This window comes from Urocampus carinirostris, chromosome 11 (assembly GCF_059441175.1).
Source record: "Urocampus carinirostris isolate Australia breed hairy pipefish chromosome 11, RoL_Ucar_1.0, whole genome shotgun sequence".
NCBI classification, from domain to species: Eukaryota; Metazoa; Chordata; class Actinopteri; order Syngnathiformes; family Syngnathidae; genus Urocampus; species Urocampus carinirostris.
In genome coordinates, this window is record NC_142359.1 from 903161 (window position 1) to 921598 (window position 18438).

General features: G+C 43.9%; 1 protein-coding gene across 1 annotated transcript in view; it reads right to left on the reverse strand.

Annotated features, from left to right (window-relative positions):
• Nucleotides 1-18438, reverse strand: part of snd1 (staphylococcal nuclease and tudor domain containing 1) — a 237408-nt gene that overhangs the window by 1271 nt on the left and 217699 nt on the right. Inside the window, exon 23 of the mRNA XM_088347694.1 lies at nucleotides 1792-1836. Coding sequence (XP_088203820.1) covers nucleotides 1792-1836 — 45 coding nt within the window. The remainder of the gene's footprint in view (nucleotides 1-1791; nucleotides 1837-18438) is intronic.

The window sequence follows — 18438 nt, forward strand, 5'->3', positions numbered from 1 at the left end:
AATATGAAACTCAAAAAGTCTAGCTATAACCCTCACCCAATCTCTATTTGAGGACCCTAAATTCAGTGTGATAACCTAAAGGGAGCTCAACCTTAGTTTCTAACAATAGCCCAAACCCTAGTTTGGGAACCATAAAATGAGCTTAATTGGAGCCTTAACCCTGGCCCTACACCTAACACTGCTTCAAACCGCTTATTTTGGAACCCTACATTAAGTTTAGAACCCTAATATGGAGCTCAAAAAGTTTAGCTGTAACCCTAGCCCCCAACTTCAGTGTTATACCCTAAAGGGAGCTTAACCTTAGTTTCCAACCCTAGCCCCAATTCTATCGACGAACCATAAAATAAGTTGAAAACCCTTATTTGAAGCCCTAACCTAGGAAACGTGGCAACAATTTCGAGCAATTACCAGCACTTTTCCATCCACGAAAACAAGCACTGTCCAGGATTTCAAGCAGCCGTACGAACCTTGCTTACAGTGCGGTATTTAAAGGCGCCAACTGGCTGTTTTGGGTGACTCTGCGTTGCTGCCAAAAGTGGCTCGCCTCTTCATGCTGTGATTCATAGCTAATTAGCGCCCGTGCTAATTAGCGCCAGTTATTAAACGAGAAATCAATGAGCCTGTTTTTATTTTCCATTTTTTTTCCCAACGTTTATACCACCTCCCGACAGAGTCTGGCACTCACCAGAGCGCTAAATCACACGTCGGTTTCAAGATGGCGGGCGTCCCACCTCCCGGTTAGCGCGAATTAGCCCGATCGCACCAGGAGGGGGCAGCACCGAGACTTCACGTTAGAACGTGACAAAAATGGTTCAAGACATAAATACTGCAAGGCGCACCAGAAATGTCAACGTGCGTCTTATACTCCGGTGCGCCTTATAAAGCAGAAAATATGGTGAAGGGAAGGCGTCGTTACAATTGTTCTGCCTTTGAGAAACAGTGGTTTCGGAGTTGGTCACTCATTTGCTCGTTACGTCAAAGGTCCACTTACTTACTAGACTGCCCGAGATGCTTCTAGATATCAAAGATCTATTTTTAGCCACGCTGACATGGAACGAGTGATTGAAATAACAAGGGCTGCAACAACCCATCGATAAAAATGAACGGTTAAAAGGTCCGTCCTGACGCCCGCAGTTGCAGTGCCGCTTTGGTCCTGCGGACGACGCCGAGAAGGTTTTTATAAAAATATTCTTACATTTTAAACATTTTTTACGTATTGAACATTGCATCATTGAAACAAAGTGAAAAACAAGTACAAAGTAACAATTCACAAAAAAATGAAATAAATAAAGTCAAAAATTAAAAAATATATATTAATAATGGCATGTTTAACTCAGATTCTCGAGCATATATCATTTCCATATTGGGAATGTTTATCCGATTACAATTGACATTGACATTTTGAAAAGTAGGTTTACATTTTTGTTCTATTTTTGGGGAATACAAAAATGATACATTTAATATTTTATACGATCTTTTGATAAGGTAGTACATATTTGCAGGTGTACCTCAAACATTTCTTTGTATTTTTGCTTCTTGTCCAATTAACTGACATTTTATATGACAGAATATTCTGGTCTTTTGTGCACGATCATTTTTTTCATTCAATGTTTGCATACCGAGTCAATTCAAAGTTTATTTAAGAAATCCGATTCATCGAAAGAATCGTGGAGCGTGAAAATAATCGCGGGTCGGCGCCTTCAATTAAAGCGGACGCGCTTGTGTGGAGTCGTCAGCGTTAGCGCTGCGCTAACGTCAAGAAGCTAATGCAAAGAAGAAAGCTGCACTTACCCGGGCGCTCTTGGCAGATTCTTGACTGTTCAGGTATTCCTTTACCTGTAAGGTGGGACAAAAAGAAAAACATAAGACACTAGTGTCCCCCAAAACCGTACCCAAAAAAAACAAAACATGACGCCTTAGCACGATTCGTGCGCCATGCGCAGCCGTAACGTTTGATCACAATAAAGTTGGTCTATTGGCTGCCGTTTTAGCTTCATAGATTTGGGGGTGCCGAGCACCCGGAGCAGGGGTAGGAAAACCGCGGTCCGTGGGGCCTCTTCATCCGGCCCCCCAAACAAAAATGGTCCGAATATAATGCTAATATATAGAATCATGAACATAGTCATGTGTCCAGGTTGCAGCAGTCAAAGTACTCGGAACCAAGATATTTTTTGCAGGTGCCAACTATGCGACACAATGACTACAAAATTGAGTGCTTGAAAACAGGGATCGAACATAAAGTTTTCATTCCGATAAGAAAAAATACCAAGAAATATGACAAAGATACGACTACAGTATACTATACTGTGATACAGAATTATTACAACAGAAATACAACGAGTCGTATGAAACATCTATTTTGATGCACCCGTCTTACTGCACCTTTAGGTCGCAACGAGGCTTCACAAGACGTCACTCAACTGCATCTGCCGTGTCGTGCCGAGCCCACGTTTTTCATTTTATATTTACAGTGGAACCTCGCTAGTTCGCGGTGCCACTTTTGCCGGTTCGGAGCTTCGCGGGTCTAAAAAATAGACCTTACCTTCTCAATAAAATCATTTTTTGACTTGAGCAAACGCAAGCTTATGTCAACTGAGGACACGGTGTGGACGCTCTTATTGTGAAGGGGAGGGGGAGGCCCTGACACAATGCTTAGTCGTGGTGAGTTACCCGCTTCGCTCACCCCCCTGCCTTTAAATCCCCCCACCTCACCCCCTTCTTATGTGGCGCTCATTTCATCATGAAGGAACTCGGCGACGCGACGTAAGTATATTCTCTTCTGTCACATTTCATCTCAAGTTTGACTTTATTATACCAAAAGCAGGCGGTTACCTAAACACGGCTAATTGTGTGCGGTTTCGTGTATTTGTTGCAAAAGCCGTTCGATGCCGCTAGCTAAAGTATGTTGTTATTGTCAGAAGCTAGCTCTTTCACTTTCATTTAAATGAACACGGACCATTTGAATAACTGTCGTTTCCCAAAACGCTTCACAAACACTCATCAAATATCACATTTTCACCAAATAAAACACCCTAGAACAAATCCCTCGATTTTGGTTCCCGTCGTTCCTACGCACGTTGAGTTGGTGAAGCGGCGCGATCCAAAAAGGGGCCGGGCTATCGAGCGCCTCGCGTTCCGATCGGCTGAAAACGGCGCCGTCGGAACTATTAATCACGAACGCCGCGTCGACGTGAAACCAAACGTTTGCGAGAGCGAGACAAAACGAGATGGAGAAGACGGAGCGGCGCCGAGCATATTGACGGCTTCCGCTAGAGCGGCCTTTTAGCGCGGCTCAACGAAGCGCACCGGCGTAATAGGCAGGGAAAATGAAGTAGCGCGGGTAGGGGGAGCTTTAGCCACTTAGCTTCTGAGCACACGTGTCCTTCCACGCCGCCTCGTCGACGCGACAGACATCGTTTGTTTTCGAGTCAATCGACCCGAGGCCTCGTCTCTATAAAGACGACGCATGAATCAGAAGTGGAGCGTAACGGGTTACATTTACTCGAGTAAGTTTTGTACTTCTGAGAGTATGTTGAAATCGCTACACTTTTTACTTTGGAGTAGATTTGAAAAGAAGACTTACGCAGCAACATTAGGCTACGTCGAAGCCGTTACTAAGTGACTCAAATCCCCCCCCACGCCTGCTCTATTATCTTACGTGTCCCCCGAGTGAGCGGCACTGCGCCCCTCTTAAAGGGGCAGCGTCACATACCGAGCTTAGGCAAACCGGCAGGTGTGTGATCGGCCATGGAGCCCAAAAGGTAAAAAGAGAAATCAAACAAACTGCATTTTTACTCTTCCTAAAGCAACAGGGCACTCAGTAATGCTTCGCTAAATGGAAAGATCTATATTCTAATGGATATCCACCATGTGAAGCGTTCCTACGCAACAGGATTGGACGTGGCGCTCGGGGGTCAATTAGCATTCAGCCGCGGATGCCGACAACCCAAAATCGAAAGACGGCCACTGGATTTTTTTCTTCATTCGACGAAGAGACGGGATGATTCGCCGGCAGCGTCGCGTCACAGAAGACGAAGGGTGGGCCGCGGAGACGAACCTCGAAGCAAAGTCCCGTCCTCGCAATTAAGCCTCATCCGTCTGCCCGTTCGACTCGGGTCGCCGTCTCTGAGGAGCGGCCCCGAAAACCGAGATGCCGCGTTTGCTCTCGCTTCGCTCTCGGATTTCATACGATGCTCCTCTCGTGTATGTGTTTATCGAGCGCAGAGGACATTTTCCTTGCTATGAAGAATGTCAGCAAAAATGGCTCATAGAAATAGCCGATAATGGGAATGTCTGTTAGCATTGTTGGTACTTGTTCTTACATTGTTCCTTAATTCTCCTCTATTTTGTTCCCTTTGCCGGGGCTGGGCTTGAATTCCGTTCCCACTGCTGCTGCTATCCATCAATCCATGGGCATACGGTGGCCACACCCCCTAGTGCACTTGTGTCGAACGTCCGGCCCGCCGTGTGATCATATTCGGCCCGCGAGACCATTTCACATTGTTATTAATGGCCCGTTCTCCATCTCGTTCAAAACTTGAATCATTAATCCTGTTCAGATACACGCAAAGCCAAACCAAAACTGAATTATACAGCAGTACTTTTCACTACGATTTACAGTCAAGGTGTCACACAAAAAAAGGGGGAAAAAAAACTCGTTTTGGCTGTACAACGCTAAAGAATCCTTTATTTAAAAGTTCACTATATAATCTGTGTTCAGTGTTCAGATACTTTTTGATGAATCCACGGAACAAATTGTAAATACGCCAAAACACCAAAAGATAACTTCAAGTGATTTGATTGGGTGAGTGGGAGGGATGGGTGGAGCTGTGCAAAAAGTGCAAGCGCTCCCTCCCATCTCTCGCCCTACTCCGTCTGCGCCAAAGGTAAGCGCATCGGGCTCCCTGTTCTCTGAATGTTGTGACAGGAGATATATTAAGGAGAGCAAAATCTTTTGGGATATTTAAGTTTTTTTTAACATAATTTAACAAGAAATTTGTATTTAGAGCAAAATAATAAATACTGTATAAGGTATTTAAGGTTTAAATGTAACCCTAGCTCCCAACTTCAGTGTTATACCCTAAAGGGAGCTTAACCTTAGTTTCCAACCCTAGCCCCAATTCTATCGACGGACCATAAAATACGTTGAAAACCCTTATTTGAACACCTAACCTAGGAAACGTGGCAACAATTTCGAGCATTTACCAGCACTTTTCTATCCACGAAAACAAGCACTGTCCAGGATTTCAAGCACCCGTACAAACCCCGCTTACAGTGTGGTATTTAAAGGCGCCAACTGGCTGTTTTCGGTGTTTTTATTCCTATTTATGTTCCAAAAACATTCCGTTCAAGTGTGTTCAATAAATGTTTGTCCTGGTTGGCCCGCCACCTTAAGTGTGTTTTGGATTTTGGCAATCGACTTTGCCATCCCTGCCCTAGTGGGAGGTGGCTAGAGTCAACCACACACTCACATTGACCAAAGATGCATTCTCCTACGCGCTTCCCAACCTGACACCAGACATGAAGCGCACTGCACCACAAAAGCTGATGTGCTGTGCCAGGCAACCGTAATGATGCTTTTTTTTGGTACAAACCTGCAGTATGTTCGATAAGATACAAATTTGGTATTTTCTTTCCCCTTTTTCTTGTCTCTTTTTTGTCGATGTCTTTCTTTCCCTATCTTTTTTTCTCACTCTTTTTCTCACTCTACTCTTTTCTCTTTCCCACCTTTTTTTCTGTCCGTTTCTATCCTTTTTTTCCACCCGTATTGTGTTCTCTTCCCTTCTCTCACTCTCTCTTGAAAATACTATTTTCGGCCTCGGTGCCCCCCTGCCGAAAACAGCAACACCTCCGCAATAGCCGGTGACTAGCCGGCCATTAAAATCCTTGTTCGTTACCGGCGTCCCGTTCTACGGTGTATTTTGTCCCCGCCCGCCCGCAAAGACCCGATTGGACAAACGGAAGCGCGGGACGAAAGAAGGCCGTCTCTCGCTTAATGGAGGCGTGGCGCGTCTTAATAAGGTAGCAGATGCGCCGCGCTCTCTCCGCACGCCAGCAACATCTGGCGCTCTTCTTCTCCGACGCGGGTCGTCCCTCAAAAGGGAATAAAAGAGATTTGCGTGTGGTGTTCGGGAGGCGGCGGCCATCTTGGGGACAGATGTCGCCGTGAAAGAAAAGATGATGGCGCACTCAAAGCTAGGGAGTGGTTAGAAGACAGAGGAAAAGAACGTTGCCACAGTTGCTAGTTGTCGTGACATCCGAAGGTTCGAGAGCGTTCTCCGTTCGGGCCCCGATGTTGTGGAACGCTTTGGCCCCTGAGATTTGATCTGCAACCTCAGTGGAACTGGTTCAATCTAGGCTTAAGACAAACTTCTATCTAATAGCTTATCAATGAGCTACATTTCGCGTCGAAGTTATCTGTGTATTATTTGTTATCGCAACATCCGTTTCGACTTGGTCATCCTGGAAGGGGGATGACCTTCTCAAGGTTTCTTCATTTTCTTCATGTCCTTGCCCTCATGTAGGTTTTAGATCAGGGGATGGTGTCACAATAGTCTGTGGTTTGCAATAATCTGTGGTCTGTGCAGCCCTTTGAGACTCTTTGTGATTAAAGGATATACAAATAAACAGGACTTGACATGTGTGTTTGTGTGCCGGAATCAGAGGGTAAAAAAAACAAGTGATTGTAAATGAAGGTTTACAGGATCCCAGCGGATCCTCCCCATCAAAGTAGAAGAGTTGTGGTAAATGCATTAAAGCGAAAAGATTGGACCGAGGCACTCATCAAGAAAGCTCGGGTTAGCAGCGCACACTTCATATCAAGTGAGAAAAATAAGCATTTATGATTGTTGCTTAGGAGTCCATATTACTTATTATATTGGCAAAGTATCTAGTTGTTTTCTATGCTTCAGTTAACCGTTAGCCATCTTGCCGTTTCGGCAGCCATCTTGAGGCCAGATGTCGCCGCGATATTATACTTTAATTATTTTTATATTTTATTTGTATTGTTTGTTAAGATGACGGCCTTTTAAATCCCTGGCTGTTTTTTGAGACATGTCTTTGCCAGGCAGGCGCTGGTAAGCCTCCATCGGTTTCACAAGCGTCCCGAAACTTTATGGAATTGGCGAGAGGGTCGGCGTTCCTCCAAAGCAGGGGACGGACGCCGCCATCATCGGAGCGAGCGCCAAGCTAGCTTTTGTCCGGCGTTCCCGCGATTGACAAATCGGCGGCGCCTCAGTGACACGCCGTTTAGGAATCGGGCTGCGCGCCGTCTGCTGCGGAGGAAACGGACCGGCGCGCTCGAAAAACGCGGCGAGCGAGAGAAGAACGCGACGCCGAAGCAGATTTGGAGAGTGAGTCACGGGAGCCGCTCGGCCGTGAAGGGAACAAGGTCGCGTGTCGGCCCTCCCTCATTAACAGCGATGACGACGGGACGCTATTTTGCCTGCCAGACGCGAGCGCTCCGTCTCTAACCCGGCAAACAAAATGCGGCTCGCCGACGTCTTCCTCTTTCCGAGATTTTTTTTTTAGTCGCGGAGAATCGGAAAATTCAGACCGTAAGATGACATGGAGGACAATCCAGAGAATCCAACCGTGTCAAATATTGACTTCAAAACACAGACCGATGCCAACAGACATTTCGGCCAGGTTGGAGGTTTTTTTTTTCCCCCTCCGTTTACTCGCAAAATGATTCCCAACACGGTAGTTAACCCTTCCCTTTCTATTGACACAATTTCCATAATGAAGTTCTCTTCATTCTCGTTTTATTTATGCACAAAGTTAAATTACCGTAAATTCCGGACTATAAGCCGCTACTTTTTTCCCAAACGTTCAACCCTGCGGCTTATTCAGTGATGCGGCCAATTTATGTCATTTTTCTAACAGCGGCGCTCGAGTACAAAAGGTAAGATTTAGACCGGTGGAATATATGCGCGGAGGAAGACTGCAACTTTTTAGCTTGTGCACAAATTAAATTAGCATAGAAATATCCTCACCATACAAATTGCAAAAAGAAAGGCACATGACGCAGCTTTCAAGCTAAATGCAATCGAGCAGTCCGATAAAGAAGGAAACAGAGCAACTGCACGTAAACTTTACTTTGCTAGCGTGTTTTTGAAAAAAGGAAGCGTGGAACGACGTCTATATGACATAGTCTCTTTCCCCTATTGGGGAAGATGACTTTGACGACGTCAGTTTAGGGAGGAAGATGAGGACGGTTTACCGTGATTACTACAAGTACGGTATGTTTTTTTTAACAGAGCCCTTTACTGTGTTGCGAGCGTGTTGCTAGTAGCGTTTTGCTACCCTTCACAGGCACGGTTTGGGATGAAAGTTATAATATTATTATTAAAGCTTTGAAAACTCTCTCGGTGTTCCGTCTTTCTTTGTAAATATGTGTAACCCATGTATAATATGTATTTGCACCTGTATATTTTTGTAATGTATTTATTTGAGACACTTATTCTGATATGTTTTGCGAATTAAAAAAGAGGGGCGGAGCAAACGCGGGCTGACGGGAAGTGAGGTAAAGGTGAGTGAGACCTGTTGTCGCGGCGGACAATAGTGGATATATATTTTTCCCACCCTTACCTTTGGAAATATAGACTTGTTTGCCTTGGATTAGTTTAAACGGGTACCTGGACTCTGCAGGCCCGCATCAAACCTTAAGCACCGGTATCATTTTCCGTTCATCTTGCCGGCTGTGATTTTTGGACTCTGTACTTCAATGAAGGATAAATTTAATGGATTGTGTTACGATTTTTTAACGTGGGCGCATGCGGCTTATATACAGTGTACGAAATCGGTTTTCCTCTGAAAATGTGGTGGGTGCGGCTTATAATCAGGTGCGCTCTATAGTCCAGAATTTAGGGTACACTTGAGTCTTCCCCAACACATATTCCACCCGTCTCAGGCTTGCCATTACTGCTGTGGCGCCCCCTGGCAGCCGTTAAAAAAAGTACGATATTTAGCCGCACGAGTGCATAAGCCGCAGGGTTGAAAGCCTGGGAAAAATGTGCGGCTTATCGTCCCAATTTTACAGTCATTGAAATCATTATTATTGTTGTTTAGCTTACATTTTTGTGCGCATATTTATGTATGTTTTGTGTGTGTTTTCATACATTTTTGTACATGTTAATGTATGTTTTCATGAGTGTTTACATGCATTTCCATGCGTGTTTAAGTACGGTTAGGCGCATTTACGTAGGTTTAATATGTTGACACACATTTCAGTGCGTGTTTACGTTCGTTTAGGTACCTGTTGCTTGTTATTTATGATATTGTTTACGGTTTATTTTGGTTGCACTTCAAGTGTGGGATACATCTGTTGTTGTTGTGGTGCAATTAATATGACGAGGTTTTAGAACAAAACTATTTGTCTGTTCTTTTCTATTCAACTGATTCGAATACTGCTCAGAAAATTGTCAATTTTTAAAGTAACAAATACTTTTCCTGCTAACGGACTATAGAGTAACTCTTACCAGGGTTGGGTAGGGTTACTTGAACTGGATTACTTTCAATGACTTTTGGATGACTCCAATACCGAATACGCTAAAAAAAGACAAATTAAAGTAAATATGAATAACATAACTCCATTTTGTGCAGTCTTGGGGAGTAAAGGAATACATGGAAGGGCAAAAAGCTGTTTGGATTTCTTTTCATATTGTTTCTGTGGCATTTTATGTTCGTTTTGCTGGAAATCAAAGAAATCAAAGCCAGGAGAGGAAGCTTACCACGTGTTGTGAGTCATCATTTTATTCCTATTTAGTTTCTTTTGACTTTTATGAGCAGATTTGGTATTGGAGTCATCCAAAAGTCATTGAAAGTAATCCAGTTCAAGTAACCCTACCCAACGCTGTCTGTTACTAATGCAGTTAGCTTTTGGAAGAAGTAGTGAGTCACTGGAACACCGGTGATGAAGCGCGCAGATGAAAGAGTCGGCGTGTGGCGGCGCTCCCCGGGAGAAGTCCGTCATTCAACATGGCAGCCGCATGAATAATGCAAGGCCCGCGGCGGGGACTTTGGGCCGAGGCCCGGCCTCCTCGGGCAGAAACTTTGATATCGGACGACCGCAAAAACGCGCTCAAAAACCCTTGTCTCGATCGACGGCCGAGCGTACGATTCACGATTTTTTGTCCTTCTCTTTTATTATTTTTGTTTGAATCCTTTAGCGTTCCGAGGTGCCCCGACAGGGTCTCACTGTTCCTACCGGCGATGCTGTTGGGGGGATCAGGCGCTCTGCTGGGAATGTGCCATGACAAGCCCAACAGCGTCTGCCCACACCGCAGAGCAAATGGAGAGACCACAAACCAACATCCCCCACACCCCCCCCCCCCCCCACCTCCTCAAGGGCATCGTGAAAATAAAAATACAAATATGGAAGGCAAACATGTATTTGCCTTTGTCTGCACATTTCTCTTGGTTTTATTGCAAGACCATAAACCAGGGTCAACTTAAGTCACGGTTATTATCATCACGGCAAATCTCAAAGGGTTGCCCACACGGCAGACTATGAGGACAGCATCCCCTGATCTAAAACCTACATAAGGGCAAGGGAAAAAGCAAAACCTCAGCATGAGGGAAAAGAACCATAGGAAAGTCAAGTCATGTTTATTTGTTTCGCCCTTAATCACAAAGAGTCTCAAAGGGCTGCACAGACCAAAGACTATTGCAAACCACAGACTATTATGACACCATCCCCTGATCTAAAACCTACATGAGGCCAAGGAAAAACTCAAAAACCTCAGGATGAGTCAAGTCATGTTTATTTGTATATCCTTTAATCACAAAGAGTCTCAAAGGACTGCACGGACCACAGATGATTGCAAACCACAGACTATTATGACACCATCCCCTGATCTAAAACCTACATGAAGGCAAGGAAAAACTCAAAAACCTCAACATGAGGAAAATGGACATATAACAGGAACAACAAACCACTGAGAAATCAATGAGGCAAACGTGACCACAGAATTTACGGTTAAACTGGGTTGAATTTTGGTATTTTTATTTGGGTTTGTTGTTTTACACAATGGACCTGAAAAATAGAATAAAAGTCTTGCACAGTGCCCAGAAATGGAGAAGGAGATATTTCAGTGGTTTCAAGCCTGGACACAAAACGTAATATCCCAATAAAGTGTTGGTTTGCAAGCTCTCAAAATTGCACCAGCCAAGAAATATGAAGATCGGCAGTCTCTAAGATATAAAAATTGAATGCACTCTGCTTCTGAGCAAACAATATCATTCAAATGAGTCCAAATTTGGATGTTTTTTTATTTTTTACTTTTCTACATACAGTCTTTCTTGTGACGTGTTGAATCTGCACGTGAAAGGAAAGGACTGCGCGTGAGGTCTTCCCACCTTCCAGGATGACCCGGTCAAAATGGACTGACAGACATATATAGGTCACTCATAAGCTAAAGAATCTAAGTGTCAGCAACCATAAAAGCAAAAATAGTTGAAAAATAAAATGGAGAAAGCCACATCTATTTCACGTAGAGTTTTAACAAAACCAGCAAACCTGCTCTCCAGACAAAAGTTAAATCTTCAGCACATTTTATTTCACTGCGCGTGATTTCATAGTTTGATCAAATCTATAAAATAATGCCAGTGTCTCTGTTCCGTATCTAACATTAGTCTCCCTCCCTCAGGTACTTGATGACGCTCATTTCATTCATCATTTTTGTCCTAAATAATGCTTTAAAAAGACATTTCTTTTGTAAAAATGTCCGACAAGAACCTCATCTTATTTACCTTTGGCGCAGACTGCACTGAGCGATAGAGAGAAGAGAGTGGCTTGCAACGGGCAGAGACCCGCCCACCTCTAGCGCACAACCAATCAGGTTGCTCTAAGTCACAGGTGTCAAACAGGCAGCCCGCGAACCAGATCAGGCCCGCTAAGAGATTGAATCCGGCCCGCGAGACAACACTCAGAGAAGCGCAAGAGAAAAACAAACTGCAGGTTGAAATAGGTCAACTTGATGTTCCCAAAGCCAGGTGCCTCCAACAAAGACACTCTACTCTATACTTGTATTTCTTTCTCTTTCTCTCTCCCTCTCTCTCTCTTTCTATGTTTCTTTCTTTTCCACCTCTTTTCTCCCACTCTTTCACTCTCTGTGTATCTCTTTTTCTCTTCATACCCTTTGCGCTTTTTTCCCTCCTTTTGTGTATTTCTTTGGACACTTTGGATTTCTTTCTTCCTCTCCCTTTCTTTTCTCCCTCTCTCACAACTTTTTATCTTGTTTCTCAAGCTCTCTCCCTCTCTCTCTTTTTCTTTCTTTGTCCCACCCTTTCATTTTCCCTCCCTCTGTCTCTTATTTTTTTCTCTCTCTTTTTCTTTCTCTTGAATCTACTAGTCTGGCCCCCGACAGAATGTTTGTTCTATCGTGTGGCCCCTGAGTTCAAATGAGTTGCACACCCCTGCTCTAAGTCATTGGCTGGCATTTTGGGCGCTTACAGGGTTAAGGTTTTCATCAAAGTATCTCAATTATCGCTCGCCTTGGAGGTAGGGCGCCTGCCCCGAGACCGGGAGGTCGCTGGTTCGAGCCTCGGCTGAATCATACCTAAGACTTACAACATTGGTACCCATTGCCTCCCTAGGGGTTGGAATTGAGGGGGTTTGGTCACCTAATGACTCCCAACACATCAGTTGGCTTGAGCGAGGGGCTGGGAATCCCCTCCTCTGTATCAATCTCCCATAGAGAATCAAAAATGTGGATGTGTTCTAGCCACCTACCACTAGGGGGATATGGCTCCTGTATATCTCATTTATGAACATAACTATGAGCTTCCATTTAGAAGATATGTTAGCGACCTACTGCCAAAACGGGCTATGTCGGGACTGAAAACTTGAAATCATCTGAACCTAGATTTATCTCAGTGTTGCGGGGTCTCACCGTGCGACTCTGGAACTTCGCAGGGATAAGTATTAACGTCAAAGTTGACCTTCGAGCCGTAGGTAATCACGAAACAAGTCATATATGGCCCGCAGTTTCCAGACCCCTGCCAAAGATAATGGAAGTGGTATGCCGAGAATCCTAACGGTTCGCAAATGATGACCCTGAGGAGATTTACATTTTTTGTACATGTACCGCAAAGTACAAGCCTTACTTATATTCACGTTTTCTTCTTCAGTTCATTCAGAACTTTTCTGGACAGGATATCGACCAATGTTCGTTTTTTCAAGGCTTACAGACAATCGCACGACTGTATAAATGCAGGGAAGACGAAATCAAGGACTGAACCATCATTCTTCACCAGGAAAAAAAAGACATTTCTAAAGCTGAAGAAATGTCCTTTTAAAAGGAGAAGCATTTTATTTTTCAATGAACATTTAACGAATCAGAAATACAGCCCAGGCATTGTTAAGGTGGGATTTCATCTGCAAGTGTCTGATATTGGATTCAATATCTACATAGGTGTATACGGGCCCAATTCCAGCAAATACTCTTCAAATGTGTACATTGTGTTTGTTGATTACATTAAGATGATGAGAAAACCCTCGTGCAATTACTTTAGCAAACCTGAAAACGGTTAAGCTGCTCAAAGAAGCTAGAAAACCTTTGGGCTAAACCAATTTGCAGGTGTGCTAAAACTTTGAGAATGGCTGGAAAACGAGAAGTTGTGTAAAACTCAAGAAATTAAATTGCCAACAGACTGAAGATCTCCTACAACGATGTGTACTATTCCCTTCGGAGAAAATCACGAATGGGCTCGAATTGCCGTGTAAGAATGAAGTCAGAGCTTATCGACAGAATGAAGACACATTTGTTTGGACAGGAAATTCCAGGCTTGTTTCTACCGAGTTTAAATGTCAGCGAAACTGTCAGGAACTTGGCTGGGTCACATCGACTTTTGATGAGAAACATGTGGACGATTGGAAAAAGACTTTCAATTCTTGGAAGCATGCGGCCAGTAAGAGAAAAACAAGTGTTATGGCTGACGTGATGCTCCGGAGGGTATAAGAAAGCTGATTGTCTCTTAGACGAATGAGAACGCTGTTTGAACACTGACGAATATCAATAAATGACGTCTCCCTCTCCATCAATTCTCTGCTCTTTGTGTACATTTCAGGGATGAGGCAATACGGTCTGCTCTGAAAGAACCAGAGTAGAAGAAGAAGTGGGAGGCCCGACTTAAGCACGAGGACAAGTACTTTAGGGTCTCTAGTTTGAGAATCAGAATCCTTACAGGTCCTCCATGAGCAGCTTGGTTAAACAGTACCTGTAAAACACCAGCGCCAACATCCAATGTTCCCTGTCATTTTCCTTACGGGTCTGAGCGTTCACACGAAGTCGGTGAGCAATGCTTGAAACAACAGTGAGCAACCATAATCCCAAGTGTGGCAACTAAGTTATTAGCAAACAAGTCCAAAACTTGACATTTTGCTGAGTTTCCGGCAATGCAAAATTATTTTTCACTTTTGAATGAATTGACTGATGTATTATTGCCAAGGTTGTACGGCCTACAAACGTCATCTGTTTTTACAACAATTCTTTCACAAGATTTTCATTCCTTTTTTTTCCTGGTATCTTTTGTCGCATAATACCAACATTTTGGGGGGATTATTGAGTGGGTTGCACAATACACAACTGTATTTAAATCACATTTTTTAGAAGAAGTATAATGTTGGCAACACGATTCACTTGATATCATTGGAAATGATTCGAATGCAACACAAACTTTTTCTTCTTTTTTCCGAGTTTTTTTCTACTTTTTAAAAAATTCCTTGTGTTTATTTTTTCCGAGCCGTTACTTTTTTCTTTTCGTTCTCTATTTACTTTTTTCCTACATCTTTTTCTTTTTTCTGGCTTTTATCAAAATGTTTCCTTTTTTCTCTTCCTTTTGTTTCTTTTTTTCCTCAGCTTTTCACTACTTTTTCATTTTGGTATTTTTTTCTTTTATGTTCTATTCCCCCCTTCCTTTAAGTCATTTTGTGCATCATTTTACATAATATTTGGTCATGTTGGGATGAAAGAAGCAAAAACAACCCGAAGAGCCGTTTAGGGCCTTTTTTGGTGAGCCGAGCCGAAGAAGCCGGTTCTCGACAAAATCTACTAACTTTACTCAACTTCGTTATACTTCGACTCGACTTCAAAATATCGCATTTAGGACACAACGTCAGGGGAACCCGTGTATTTTGACCTTCATGCACTGTAAAACTTTGACTTAAGTGGCTTCTTAGTCATTTTGAGCCCTGATTTTTGTGCGCTGGCTCGATTTTCTTGCGCGCGCAGCTTAGAGGGAGCACTGCCAACATCTACGCTGAAGAAAAGCGGAAAAGAATCAGAGAGTACACAGTTTAATACGGTTTGGGGACAGAGTCGGACCGCCTGCCCGTTTTGTGTGCAGTCGATATCACGCAAGCAGAAAATGTCTATTAAGCCCCCGATCCCCTCGACCCCCCCGTCTCTAACTCAGGCTTGTAAATGAGATATTGAGCCATCGGTGGAAAGAAGTCACGCTGTCTGACATCCGGGGCGCCCGTCACCGCGCGTGTGTACGTGTTCGGAGACGGGACGGGGGGGGCGTCGGGGGGGCGGCGGTCTCGACGGGCCGTGACAGCCGCCGGGGTCCGACAGCGAGGGCAGCGACCTGAAAGCTTGTCGATGGCTGTTCCGGAAACGGCTAAAAGCCATTTATAGATGACACGGTGGGGCGTCTGTCGGTGGGGAGGGGCGGCGGTGCCGGCCCTGACCCGCATTAGCATCGGATTTCACTCAAAGTGCAGGACTTTTTCACTCGGTTATGAGAACACCGGGCCCGGTTAGAAATTTCCAGAGCCGGGGTTGACGTTCAAATTCGCAAACTGCGCAAACGGAAGCCTTGAAAATGTGGTCGGGTCTGAAAAAGTCGCACTGAAAATAAAATTTCGGTACAATTGCTTCAATCAAATCACAACAACAGCCATTCTTCTATACACGAGCACAAATGAAGTATACGAGCGGGGGTTCTGGAGCCCGTCCTGACTGAATTCAGGCAGTGGGCACCGTAGGGCTGTCCCGCCCCCTGGTTCAACCATGTTCTGAGTTCATGGTTTCAAAATTGGATCCCTGACTTCCTGTGCAGAGTTTGCATGTAGAACAAAAATGAAAAAAGAAACAAAATGAAAAAGTAGTGAAAAGAGAAAAAAGAAACAAAAGGAAGAAAAAATTCAGAAAAAAAGAAGAAAAAATTCAGAAAAAAGCCAGAAAGAAAAGGAAAAAAAGTAAATAGAGAACAAAAATAAAAAGTAACAGCAGGAAAAAATAAACACAATGAGATTTTTTTTCAAAGGAATTAAAAAAATAGAAAAAAACAGGGGAAAAGAAGAAAAAGTTTATGTTGCATTCAAATCATTTCCAATGATATCAAGTGAATCTTGTTGCCAACATTGTACTTCCACTAAAAATGTGATTAAATACAGTTGTGTATCGTGCAACCGACTCAATAAGGCCCCCAAAATGTGAGTATGATGCGACAAAAGTTACCAGGAAAAAAATGAAGGGAAATCTTGTGAAATAATTGTAAAAACAAATGACTTTTGCAATCGTACATGAGTCAATTCATTCAAAAGAGAAAAATCATTTTGCATTGCCGCAAACTCAGCAAAATGTAACTTCTTGTCAAGTTTTGGACATGTTTGATCATGATTTAGTTGCCAGACATGGGATTGCTGTCGCTCACTGTTGTTTCAAGCGTTGCTCACCGACTTTGTGTGAACGCTCAGACCCGCAAGGAAAACGACAGGGAACATCGACTAGGATCCTTTTGGGAAGCTGGAACGGATGAATTCGTTTCCAGTTATTTCATACGGGGGAACTCTTTGAGTTGGTATATGTCCATGTACCGCTGTATCAACAAATGAGACTGAAAACTCATTTCAGACAAAAAAGAATCTCAACATTAGTTTCCAGAAAGCCAAATTGTAAAATCACCTAAATTAGCCATATGGCAAAGGCACATTCAAAGTGTGATGAATGGAAGGTGACATCCCTGGAGGCGAGCCCCTTTTCTACTCATTTCCTGTATGGATTCCACACATGTGCTGCCATTATCTCCATCACTCACTCATCACTCACTCATTCATTCCGTTTCGCTAGCGGCCATGACTGCGGTTAAGTTGCGTGGGGACTCTTTCAAATCGGCGCTGGTAAGTAAACAAGGTCTGGTGCATAACGGTTGGGGCCCAAAAGGGTCCTATATCCTTCTGGCCCCTCAACACTATTTAATTAGCAACACGCGAGGCAGAGTGTTTCTATGTCACATTTCCCGAGGCGCTATGTCAACTATTAGCGTTCTTGATAGACATTCACACATTTAGATAGAGTGTAGAGTGGCAGGGTCCCCTTTGCGACTTTGCTATTCGGTTATCGCCGGTTCGCTTTTTCCGGACTTTGAATTGGATTTTTTTTTTTTTTTTTTTGTCATTGATATTGTATTACACGTTGTGTTCTGTTCGACAGCAAACCGCGGGGGGAGATAAGGGAGGGCGCTCTGTTGGCTGGGTGTGACTGTCTGTGTTTGCGACCGAAGAACAACATTCGATTGATTTTGTGTAGGTCTTGGATTTGTCAGGACCAGGACAGGCAGCAGAACCCACTCGAGTAACGTGACTCATAGTTTATTGGGGAGAAGAGAAAGGAGCGCACACTCGATCCGGAGATTGTTGGTCATGGAAGTAGATTGATCGGAACGGGGAAGTGGTCAAAATCAAACGGATCGTGGCGAGAGCAAAAACACAGGAAAAAACGGAGAGTCACAGGGCTTCGCAAAGCAAGAACAAAAACACAGGAAAAACAGAGATTCTCAGGGTTTGACGTGTCAAAACAGAGTTTCGCAGACGCACCGACCAAAGGCGACTCACAGGACAGCGTTTAAGTAGTGACAGGGAGCAATCTGTCAACGAGCCTCAGCTGGTGTCCATGGGCGGGGCCAATTAGGCGCCATGGCAACCGTGACAGGATTGGGATTTAGGCATATTTTACAGGATTATTAACGGGTTAATACAATCTATTTCACTGTATTTGTTATTTTCAATGACCATTTGAATGTGTAGTTATCAGGAAGACATGTTTCAGGCTATTTAGGGTTTGTTCGGGTGCTTTTTCAGGAGGGTGGGATCAGACCAACCCGTTTTTAATGATTTCATTTCAGGAAAACGTGCCGGTTCGCTGTATATGAATCTAGTCTATATGTTGACTCTGGAATGGGAGGCTTAACGGAGCGGACCTCTTTGATCCACGCGATTGAGGAGATCCGACAGCCGAGCCGCCGCCTCTTTGTATCGGATTAACAATTAGCGGAGAGAGAATCGTGAGCTCCTAGCGCTAATGAACTTTTGTTTGCGCTAGCAGCGGTCGACAGAGTCAAGAGACGGAATTTGTTGTTGGGTTTACGAGGATCTGGAAGAAATGGCGGGGCAGCGCGGGTGCCGTGTTCCCCGTAAAAGTAATGACATAT